This window comes from Conger conger, chromosome 7 (genome assembly GCF_963514075.1).
Source record: "Conger conger chromosome 7, fConCon1.1, whole genome shotgun sequence".
Classification (NCBI taxonomy): domain Eukaryota; kingdom Metazoa; phylum Chordata; class Actinopteri; order Anguilliformes; family Congridae; genus Conger; species Conger conger.
Window position 1 is genome coordinate 35,782,546 of NC_083766.1, and position 12,023 is coordinate 35,794,568.

General features: G+C 45.8%; 1 protein-coding gene across 1 annotated transcript in view; it reads left to right on the plus strand.

Moving 5' to 3' along the window:
- ncapd3 (non-SMC condensin II complex, subunit D3) overlaps positions 1-12,023 on the plus strand; it is a 31,705-nt gene that overhangs the window by 6,647 nt on the left and 13,035 nt on the right. The window contains exons 16-29 of the mRNA XM_061248111.1: positions 551-771; positions 1,184-1,375; positions 2,044-2,141; positions 2,278-2,387; positions 3,294-3,401; positions 3,728-3,842; positions 4,018-4,116; positions 6,172-6,410; positions 7,773-7,852; positions 7,978-8,115; positions 8,336-8,469; positions 9,176-9,375; positions 9,614-9,724; positions 10,281-10,475. Coding sequence (XP_061104095.1) covers positions 551-771; positions 1,184-1,375; positions 2,044-2,141; positions 2,278-2,387; positions 3,294-3,401; positions 3,728-3,842; positions 4,018-4,116; positions 6,172-6,410; positions 7,773-7,852; positions 7,978-8,115; positions 8,336-8,469; positions 9,176-9,375; positions 9,614-9,724; positions 10,281-10,475 — 2,040 coding nt within the window. The remainder of the gene's footprint in view (positions 1-550; positions 772-1,183; positions 1,376-2,043; positions 2,142-2,277; positions 2,388-3,293; positions 3,402-3,727; positions 3,843-4,017; positions 4,117-6,171; positions 6,411-7,772; positions 7,853-7,977; positions 8,116-8,335; positions 8,470-9,175; positions 9,376-9,613; positions 9,725-10,280; positions 10,476-12,023) is intronic.

Sequence of the window (12,023 nt, forward strand, 5' to 3'; positions counted from 1 at the left end):
TTTACTGATGTGTTTCAGCATTGTAGTGTTAATTCAGTTTTTCATTTTTATTTTCGAAATCACTTGACCATTCACAGTTTGCGATCACTGAAGTGAATAATGTTGTGGATTGTAAAAATGTAGTACAAAAATGTTCTATAAATTCATGACTCAGAAGTTAAATGCATTGTGCAGCAATGCAATGACCATGAACCATTTTATTTTTTAATGGTCCACAAACTTTTTTTTTAATGGAGAAAACCTATTGAAGGGTGGTGAGTTAATAGATTTTATAGAACAGCCTTTAGTGCCACTCCAATATCTAGTAGTAACAAGGCACAATATTGCCTTGCAAGAGCCACTCCTTCACTGAGGAATAGAACTGCATAGTCTCACTGCTTAATTGCATGTCAATACATACCTGACCAAAACTGTTGGTGTTCTTCCCAGCACAAAAACTTGTTCTTGAGTAATTTTGGCTTTCCTCTGTTTACCTTCCACGTTCTCTCTCACACGCCCATGTGCGCGCACACACACCCACACGCACACACGCACACACACCCACACACAGGCCCAACCGGAGAGCAGTGTGGTCCAGAAGACATGGCTGATGGGTGTGGTGCCCGCTCTCTGGGACTCTGAGGTCTCGGTGCTGGAGAAGGCCCTGGAGTGCCTGGACCTCACCATCCTCGCCCACATAAAGAACCACCAGAGCTACAGCCCACAGGATGTGCCCCAGAAACTGGCCTGGGACCTGCTCGGCCTACTCTGCGGGGAGAGCCAGGACCTGGGGTAGGCCAGGGCAGCTGTGCCCGTTCACTGCGTAGAACAGGGCTTCCCAATCTAGTGTCCTCACCATGGCAAATTAGTATGCCACATATCTTTGCCATCTGCCTCTATTGCAAACGTATGCTATAATTGTTTTAATTTTCAAACTTGCTACACACTCATTTGTTTTACAACTGAAATACGCTGTATTGAGGTGTATTATGACAAGTGGATTTAAAATCAGATGGGTGATTTGATGTGAAAGGGTGATGGATTATTGTCATGGAAGTGGGGCAGATGGTCTTATGCTCTGAGCGAAGAGACATTGCTGGTCCTTTGTGACCAGAAACGAGAGTCTGACCCAACCTTTGCTATTACGACCATGTATGCCTAGTGTATTTTGATTCTGTTTTGACTTTTTATATCTGCCATTCAGCCGTTACTTGAACAAGGCCTTCGCCATCTGGTCCAAGCAGAAGAAGTTCTCCTCCTCCTTCATCAACAGCCTGATCTCCCACACTGGAGCGGACCACGCCCCGGCTGCCTGGCTCCTGCTGTCCAAGGTGGCGGGCTGCTCCCCCCGGCTGGACTACAGCAGGATCCTGGACTCCTGGGAGGAGATGGTCAAGTGAGTGTGGCGTCTTTCTCCCTGTCCTGTAAAAAGCTGTCTGTCTTAGCAAGTGTTTTGGTCAAATCTTATTTTTCTCCAGTAGAGGGTTGTTTTGTTTTGAGCGACTGTTCTTTAGTGACATATTCTTATTCCATTGGCACATCTTTAATCAATCTGCCTCACCTCAGTGGTTGGTCTTTAACAAAAAATGAATAGAAATAAGAATTTAAGTCTAAATAAAGGACTTTCTTGTGTTATGTTTTTTTCAGTGTGAGTGCTGTACCATCCCATTACAGCTGTTGCAGGGGTTTGGTTGCATTCGCTGTCCCCACTGTTCGGATCAGGGTCTATTCACTCCCACCTGATTTTATTTATAATGATATGTATTTAAATACAAGACATAAATAAGGACATTGGGGTGACTTTGGGGCAACATCAGCTCAGTAGGGAAGAGAGTCCTCTGGCAGTCAGAAGGTTGTCGGCCTGGGTGTCAAAGTGTCCCTGAGCCAGACGCCTAACCACCACTTCCTCCCGATGAGCTGATTGGTACCTTGCATGGCAGCCTATTGACATTGGTGTGTTAGTGTGTGGGTGAATTGGTGAATGTGCGAATGTGCTTGGGATAAAAGCGCTATGTAAATGCAGAGCATTTTACCATCTGTTTACCGTTTGTTTTTTTCTGTTAGGGACAGCAATGTCACTGTTGCGACCGCCTGCCACATCCTGTGTGTGATCGGGGACATTGCTGGGCACCTCAACGAGGACACCAAGAGCAGGCTCCTGGGTGCGTTGCTACCGTGGGTAGGGTGACGGGGACAGGCCACAAGATTTCATTTTGGATCGGTTCCATAAATTATATTGGTCTTCCGGGCCATTGGGGGGCGCTGTCTAATTTGATGCATCTCCCCCCCCCCCCCCAGAGGACATTATGAAGTGGCTGAAGAGCTTTGACATTCCCCTGGAGGTGGTCAGCGCCTGTGTGGACACACTCTGCCAGCTGGGGAAGGCGGAGAAGGTGGAGGACACACAGGTGAGGATGCAGGAAACAAACAAATCAGACCTTCTGTTTGGCTGAAATCAAAATACATGGCTATGAAATGCGTCAAAATACAACTCTTCAGGCTAAGCTACAAACTGTAGCACTTTATTAGGCCAGACTGTCTTCACACCTGACTCCCAGGTAAAGGGATGGTAGAAAAGCAGCATTTCTTGGATCTCAAGGGCCGTGAGTAGCTGATGGGCTAAGGATTTCTGGCTGCCACTCAAAGGCTGTAGATTTGGCCTGTGCTCACTTACCACTCTCCCTGGGGCTCGTTTTATTTTGAACGTAACTGACAAGCTGTAAACGCTGAGCTACAGTTAGAAATGAATGATAAGTGTAGTGTATGAATCCCTTAGTGGTTACGAGCTGTCAGTGGCAGAGCGTAAAAAAATAATTAACTCTTTTCTCAGAGCACCTGTACACTTCAGTTAAATCAGCCACTGCTATTTTGAGGTTCACAGAGCAGGTTTTATAGTGGATAGCCCACAGAACCATTTTGAGGAGAGAACTGCAATGGTTCCTTTAAATGAAATCATTTTGGATCAACAGTTTACATAATCCATGTTCATAATTTCATGCACCGTATACAAAGTTCCTATTGGGATGTGCTGTGGTCATACGTTTGTCCGCAATTTATATATTTTTTGTTAATCTGCATTAAAGCGATGTTCTTTTGGCTATATGTTTTATACATTTTGCTTAACCGTTTTCCTAAGTATGCTGGGTTAATGGAATGCACGAATGGATTGTTCCTATAAATTCTTATATTCGCCCATGTTTGATAGCTGGGTCACCCAACCTTTCAGCACACAAGCTTGTACATCTGACTGGAGCTGTGGCTTTTGCCGTAACTCGCCGAGAGCTGAAATAACGTGTGCTTGTGTGCTCTCACAGAGCTTTCTGAACCAGCACTGCGGAGAGCTGGTGTCCGTCTGCGAGGCCTACCTGTCCAGCATCATGCTGAGCCAAGACGGGGCGCTCAACTTCAACCAAGATCTCGTGGTACGAATCTTCCGCTCAGCTTTAAAAAAAGCCTTTTTATTCAGTTTGAACATGTGGGGGGGGGGGGCGGGGGGGAAAGGGTCCTGAAATACCTTATTCTGTTATATGTAGATGGTGATAATTATATGGAAATGGTCTCCAGTTTGTGACAGTAGTGCATAATTGAGCCACTCTACTGAAAAAACGTAAAGCAAGCAGTTCACTTCTTTTCTGGTTTTGTGATTTCTGACATCAGAATTGGATATCAGAATTATTTTACAAATATTGATTTGTATTAGCTGCCTGATTACCCAGCTCACTTGATGTCTGATGCTGTTCTCTGGCAGGTGAAACATCTGTTCACTCTGGGGGTTGCTTCCCTGCAATGCCCTGCTAGGGTGGGCAAACGAATCTTCCTCCTCGTGCAGTCCATTCTGGCCTCAAACGAGGAGCTGCAGTTAAGTAAGTCCAACATTCAGCATTCAGGGGTCTAAACCATATTCTGTAGGGTTGCTTTTTTACTATTATTATTACTATTATGACTGTTATAACTAATTATTATTATTATGATGAGGTTATGTGACAGGATGTCTTACTCCCTGAATTGGAGCTACTTACAGTGTTTTGCTTTCCACAGCCGAAGGATCGGACGAGCTTCCTGCCACTCAGCCCCTGTCTCAGTTCAAGCCGTCCTCCATGCCCACGCTGGTGCGAGCCCACGCCTTCATCACTCTGGGTACGGCCTCCGCCTGCTCTCTCTCTCTCTCTCTCTCTCTCTCTCTCTCTCTCTCTCGCGCTCTCTCGCGCTCTCTCGCGCTCTCACGAGTATAGGTCAGTGAGGGTGGGCATCCCCCTTTCTCTGTGTTTTTCCCCTTGCCACTGTCGGTTATTCTCCTCGTGAGGGAGTCCTTCACCTCATGCTATTTGGAGACTATAGCAGCGCTGGGATTCGCTCAGCCCTCCTAGTCCATAGTGGTTTGAGCTGTTCCAGGTTTTAATGGATACCAGTCCTTTCCTGGTCTGAGTTTTATTGAACACAGTTTTCGCGGGAAAGGCCCTGTTCACCTTTCATAGAACCAGTGTAGGGCTCATTTGTAACGCTCACTGGAAGCAACACAAGTTGCCTTAAGCCAGGGTGTTAACCCCGTAATGAATTAGAACACCTTACGTTTATTTACTGTTGACCTTTATTTAACCTGGAACGTTGACTGAGTACTCGATTCTCGCTTTGGCCTTGAGGAACCCACGCAAACAAAGCAAGTACATCAGGAAGCCAATCAGACTCAGGGAGGAAATTAGGCTGCCAGATGTAGAGTCATTCTTTCCTATTTGACCTGAACACAGGTTAACATCCCTATGCTTTGGTATAAAATGCCTTGATATCTTTACCGGCCATGGTGACTCATGACCTTGGATTCATAGTCCTATCCATGGAATGCACGCCTCCACTGGGACATTAGATTTCATTTGTTGCTCAGAGAAACGTACACCCTACTGACCCAGCAGCAAACTGTGTTGCCTTCCATCCGAGTTCTAAGCCTGCCCTGCCCAGCTCAGCTTCAGAATGCTACAGGTTGCTATGGCTGCTGGCCTTAATGTATAAGTTATATATAGTGAGATACAAAGGCCCTTGAGAGGACTGCCAAAACGGCATGCAGAAATAAATGAGCCCTGTTGGGAAGAATCTTGGCTGCAGCAGATGTCAGAGTTCTCAGTGCTATCTGTTATTACCTGCTTGAGAGGGAAATGGGCACAGTTTCCTGAGTGGAAACAAACACACGTGTGGCGGAGCAAGTGAATGGTTCATTAACACGGGCCCGTGTTAACGCACGCTCACACACACACACACACACACACACACACACACACACACACACACACAGCACACCTGAATTTGGGGAAAAGGTGAGGCCGTCAGATTGGTATTTTTTAGCAAAGCTCAAAATCATTTGAAGCACTGTTGTGATTCTTTTTTTACATGAAAATGATTTGGCCTTGTTTTGGAATGCCAAAAAAATTTGTAAAGGCAAATCAATGTAAGCCTGTCCCATTGCTGCAACATGTTCCTCCACTTTTCGGAGTGTGCAGACACGTACAGGCTGCCAGCTAGCCTGCTCTTTTCAGCAGCCCAGGCCCCAGATGAACTGCACTCTGTGCTCCACTGAATCTCTGCTGCATTGTGGGCCAGGGAACACCCTGGTGCAGTCCTCTCTGCACTGGCCAGTGTTACAGCCAAATGACCATCACCCAGTGGGACTCTGGGACACGTGCTGCACTGGAACGGTCACAACTGAACTGTTGTGCGGCTTCTTCAGTGTAGAACAGGACTGTTCCTGGAGATCTACAGTCCTGTAGGTTTTCACTCCGGCCCTAACAAAGTATGTTTCATTCAACAGCTAGAGATCTCACTGCTCATTAGTGGAATCAGGTCTGCCAGTTTAGGGTAGAGGATGGAAGATCCCAAGGAACCGGTTAAGCGGCCCTGGTGTACACTGAGTGAATTGTTTGATTGCACAATTTTCCTGCTGAAAAAGGTGAAACCGTGTCAGCCCAGCCACTGCATAGCACTTCAATGTATTGAAGGTGGCTGGTTGCTGTACATAGTGAGATGTGTTGTGGCTGGTTGCTGTACATAGTGAGATGTGTTGTGGCTGGTTGCTGTACATAGTGAGTTGTGTTGTGGCTGGTTGCTGTACACAGTGAAATGTGTTGTGGCTGGTTGCTGTACATAGTGAAATGTGTTGTGGCTGGTTGCTGTACATAGTGAAATGTGTTGTGGCTGTGCTGGCAGGTAAGCTGTGCCTGCAGAACGAGGACCTGGCCAAGCGCTGCCTCCCAGCCTTCGCCCGGGAGCTGGAGGTGAGCGAGGAGGTGGTGGTGAGGAACAACGTGGTGGTGGTCATGTGCGACCTGTGTGTGCGCTACACCACCATGGTGGAGCGCTACATCCCCAACATCTCGGCCTGCCTGAAGGACCCGGAGCCCCTCATCCGCGAGCAGACCCTGATCCTGCTCACCAACCTGCTGCAGGTACTCACCCCATCACCCCCATGATCCCCACTGTCCTGTACAATCTGCTACAGGTACTCACCCCATCACCCCCATGATCCCCACTGTCCTGTACAACCTGCTGCAGGTACACACCCCATGATCCCCACTGTCCTGTACAACCTGCTTCAGGTACTCCCCCTGTCACTCCCACCCAACTGTCCTGTACACACCCCATCACCCCCATGATCCCCACTGTCCTGTACAATCTGCTACAGGTACTCACCCCATCACCCCCATGATCCCCACTGTCCTGTACAACCTGCTTCAGGTACACACCCCATGATCCCCACTGTCCTGTACAACCTGCTTCAGGTACTCCCCCTGTCACTCCCACCCAACTGTCCTGTACACACCCCATCACCCCCATGATCCCCACTGTCCTGTACAACCTGCTGCAGGTATACACCCAGTCACCCCAGTACCATAGCTGACTGTGCAAATAACTGCACAGTCGCCGCAACTTTGCTGCGTGGCTATTCAATCCTGTGCTGATAATTATATGGTTGCACAACAAAGCTCTCCGACAGTTGCCAGCGTTCAGCCAGTTAACATTGACTTTCCTTCTTTTCTCAGTGATAAGCACATTCTGCCAGGTGGCGCCAGTACGTTAGCCACGCTGCACCGTCCAGTTTAACTGTCATGGCTTTATCAGGGAGTGCAGGTCCTGTGTTTGTGAGGAGGGAACGCCCAGATAACCATGGACAGGCTGGAGCCTTGAGGCTAATTTCTGCTTTGGCGACAAAGTTGTGCAACATTTCCGCTGACAAAAATGATTCAAATTCGACACATTTAGCTTTTGAGGGTTTTGCAACAGGTGTCCTATACGTCTGGCTCCTTAAGATTTTTTTAGCCCAATCTAGTGATTTCCCTAGGTGAACAAGATGGTGATGATTGGGGAAGAAAATAGATGTGTGTATGTGGAAATATTTTCATTAAATATGTGAGGAAAAATACTGATAGATTAACAAATTAAAGAGTGAACAAATTAAAGATTGTATTTATTATTTGTCATTACATTTCCATAATAATCATTGATTTCCCCTTTCATTAATATATAATAGTTTTCAGAAGGTGTGCCCGTTCTGCTTGAATACGCCTGATTTCTGCTTCAGAAAAAACCCCCAAAAAAACATCAAACCATTTTTAATACGGACTTATTTTTTTAAATTTCATTTGAAATCATTATGGAAAAAGTCAGTAGTCCTCTTCTGGTCTTTGCCACTTTGGAACTTGACTTTATAATGTGTGAAGTGTCACCCTAGCGCCCCCTACTGACTGGGCTTCCTCTCTTTGAGACGATGCATGCACTGTAAATGGGGGTGGGTCTGTCTCCGTCTGCAGGAGGAGTTTGTGAAGTGGAAGGGGTCCCTGTTCTTCTGCTTTGTCAGTTTGCTGGTGGACCCAGAACCCAAGATCGCCAGGTACCCTCCCAACTCATTCAACTCTTACTCTCACTTGTTTTGTCTTTCTTTCTCCTTTCATTTATCGATTGCGGATAGCAGCTATTGAATTTGCGTCTGATTAATCAATGGTTTCTCCCCTTTAGCCTGTGTGAGTTCTGCTTGGTTCATCTGCTCCTGAAGAGGAACCCCATAATGTTCTCCCAGCACTTCGTGGAGTGCATTTTCCACTTCAACTGCTACGAGAAGCACGAGAAGTACAACAAGTTTCCCCAAACAGCCGGGTAGGTTTAAAAAAATAAAAAATAAAAAAAATGTTTTATGAAGTTTATAGCCTACCTGACGGGACATAAAAAAAAGAAAAAAAAGATGTGATACAAGTTTCTTGCATGACGAGTTTGTTTGACTGTTTGTGAAAATATTTATAATTCCCGTGGAGGACATGGAGGAATAGTTTGAGTGATGTAATGCTGTTCTTTTCGCCTGCTGTTTGCGGCCCTCCAGTGAGAAGGCCAAGTTCTCCCTGAGAGGCTCCAAAAACAAAGAGAGGCGAATGAGGATCTACAGGTTTCTGCTGGAGCACTTCACAGACGAGCAGCGCTTCAACATCACCTCCAAGATCAGCCAGAGCGTCCTGGGTACAGTCCGCCCCTCCTGCCACTTCCTCCATCAGTCTTTCTCTCTGTTGTTCGCTCAGAGTCTCCCGAGTTGCTGTTTTGCCTTCACTTCTATTCATATTCTCTGCTTTTTCTGCTGCATCGTTTCCCTGACAGTTGCTGTTTTTATGCCTCTCCCTTTCTCCCCTCTGCTCTATTTGTGTAGTTTGCAGTCTCTCCCTCTATGTCATTTGCTCTTAGTCTTTCATTTTCTTTACCTCGCTTCTTTTCTCTCAACCAGTTCCCCTGTCACTTCATCCTTATCACTTTCTCTATCGCTCTCTCACCGATGCTTTCTCACGCTTTTGTTGGTTCTTTCTGGCTCAAGCACTCCTCCTCTCCCTTAATTCCTAGCTTGCGCTCCCTCTCTCCTTTTGGCTTTCTCTCTCTCAATTCAATTGAAGTTGCTTTATTGGCAGGAGCTGTATGTGGAAATATTGCTAAAGCACCCAGAAATCAATTAAAATGCAGTAAAATATATAAATTTTTTCAAATGTTCTCACTAGAAAAACGACACAATAGCAGTAAGTGTTAGTATTGAATCAAGAAGTACAACAAAACTAGCGACAAGTACAACAAAACCAGCGACAAGTACTACACGACAAGTACAAAGTGCAACAAAACCAGCGACAAGTGCAAAGCAGACATAGTTGAGAGCGTTCCCTTCCTCTCCCCCCTCTCCTCCCAGCCTGCTTTGTGGAGGGCGTGCTGCCCCTGGATGCCGAGGGCTGTGAGCTGCTGTCAGACACCTTCGAGGTGCTGAGCCTGAAGGAGATCAAGCTGTCGGCCATGCGCGGCTCCGCGGAGCGTGATGAGCTGGAGGAGGGAGACGAGATGGCCATGGCCCAGGCCGTCATGCAGGTGGCCCAGAAGAAGCTCATCTCGCACGTAAGCCCGCCTCCGTTAACCCACAGACGTGCTCATGGGATAGGGAGCTGGTGCTAGTTCGGTGAATTAACATAATGTTCTTCTGTCGGAATTGTAAATCACGGCTGCGACTCGATAGTCCCTTCTTTACCTCTTGCTGCTGTGTTGAGTGCTGTAAATGGGAGCGAATGCATCTTGTAAATGTGTCCACCAGAGGGAGCTGTTTGTTAACAATACTCGGTGGTGTTTTGTCACGCAGGTCCAGAAGAAGAATTTCATTGAGAATGTGATTCCCATCATCATTTCTCTGAAGGCCATGCTGGAGAAACAGCACTTTCCTGTGCTGAGAGAACTGATGGGATATCTACAGGTGTGTGAGAACACACAGATACACACACACACACACACACACACACACACACAGATACACACACACACAGGCCTGAACTTTCCTGTGCTGAGAGAACTGATGGGATATCTACAGGTTTAGTTTAGTGGTCAATGATACCGGTCCAATAATCCAAAAAGTGAAAATTGCACACTTATCTCCGTGCAATTAGTTAATGATTTTTTTATTTTTTTTATTTACGTTTTTAATCTGACAGTTTTGGCACTATGCCTTCATCAAAAAAAAAAAAAAATTTTGTTCCAGGAAAACTTTTTTTCATATGAGAATATGAATACATTATTATTGGGATACATTTTATTAACAGCAGTGTCCAATGATTGTGTGAATAGTTAATCGCTTCGGGGAACTGATTTGTTGGGCTCAGACTCATTTGTCGATCGTGTCATTTGAAGAAGAAAAATAAAAATGTCAATGAGGGAAAGTTGTATGTAAAGTGTAGCTGGGTATATTTCCCCTGAGCCCTGCGGACAGCTGCGGTCGTGCGGTGCGGCTGACCGGCGGCTCCTCTCTCCGGCAGGTGATGATGCAGGACTACCGCACCGAGGTGAAGGACTTCTTCGCGGCTGACGAGCAGCTGGCGTCCGAGCTGGAGTACGACCTGAAGAGGTTCGAGAAGGAGCAGGAGCAGCAGCAGCAGCTGGCCTCCTGCACCCTGACCGACGGCTCCTCCGCCAACTCCCCCGCCGTCAACACCACCCCCAGGGCTGCCATGGTAACCAGGGCCTGCGCGGTCCCTCCCGCTCGACCGCCTCGGCCCTCGCAAAGTTTCATTCACGTCCGTTCGCTTCTATTCATGATGTGCTGCTCGTGGCCAGAGAGATCACATTCACTACTACATACTGTACAATGAAGGTTAGGTGAATACCAGTATAAACAATTATAGCCTCAGTATAGTCGAATGAAGAATAAAAACAAATATGTGCTGTATAAATACTATTTGAAGGGAGAATCTATCGAAATGATATATCTTTAATCGGAAAGAGGGCCAAAAACTAGGTCAGTACAACTGCCAGCCTTTTCAAAGAAAATAACAGGAAACGTACGCTGCCAATCTCTGGAAAAACGGAAGTACAAACCAAGATAGTTGTTCATCCCGTGCATTGCAGGTTTATTTGCACAGAAATAACATCCGTTATTCATCTGCTGGTGCTAATCAAACTGTCCACTGCCCGTACGTTTTCATCTTTATTTTTGTTTATAAAAGTAAATTACAGTGTGTGCTGTGAAATGTGAATAGCTACAAGACCGATCGTGAGAATCATACCTCTTGAAGACCTTTGCTGGGAATTTGTGAAGTGACCTGGGAATGTCTTGCTGATTTGTGGTTGGAATGTCAAGGTTCAAGTAACAGTGCGAGACTGAAATTGAACAAAACCCATACAGACAAACAAGACCTCTGACAACGATAAAATGACCAGGGAGAGCCCACAAGATGTTGAAATGCTGCCGTCCCAAATAAGTTCTTGTCTTATTCATTCCCAAGAGTTTCTTTGGATTTAAACCATGGGAAGTAGGGAACAACTAACCTAACCTACGCGAACCCCTTCTTGCAAGTAATAAAAAAATATTTTTAAAAAATGACCATATTTTTTTAATTTTTTAATTTAATTTAATTTTTTACATATATTTACTTGTTTGTTACATTTTCATCAGTTTGTCCATGATCACCACTGCTGACTCATTTTGTCCCCTTACATCTCATATCTTGAATGTCCAACCAGTGAATGTAATTCATAAAATAACTAAAGCAAATTTATTCACTGTGTTCTCATGGAATGTCCACAGGGTCGATAACCCCGTGAAGGGCAAAACTGTGAGGTTGTGTACTGCAGTACTGCAATAATGAAAACACATTACGCAGCGGAAGACCGTCTCATTGGTCGGTTTTGTTATTCCACCTGCCCGTCTAACAGGAAGGGAGTAGCTATCTTAATTCATTATTCTCTGTGGGGTACATTGGGGAAGTGCCAAACCATTTAATATGGGAGCTGGGTGTTAATACAGGACACTTTATATTTATGCATCTAATGGATGCCATTTTGTTCTCTTGTACTGCTCTTAGCTCTTTCAGCTCATGCTGTAGCTGATGCTTGTAACTTAAGCCACTCCAGCTACTTCCTATCGAGTGAGTCAGCATACTGTCCAGTCAGCTAGAGAACAGCAGCCTTTCATAATGTAATTTGATCCAGAATTTGTTTTCAGTATCTTTTTAGGCGCTGTAGTTATTAAAAGGGAAATATGAATGTGGAAATTGTGTCAG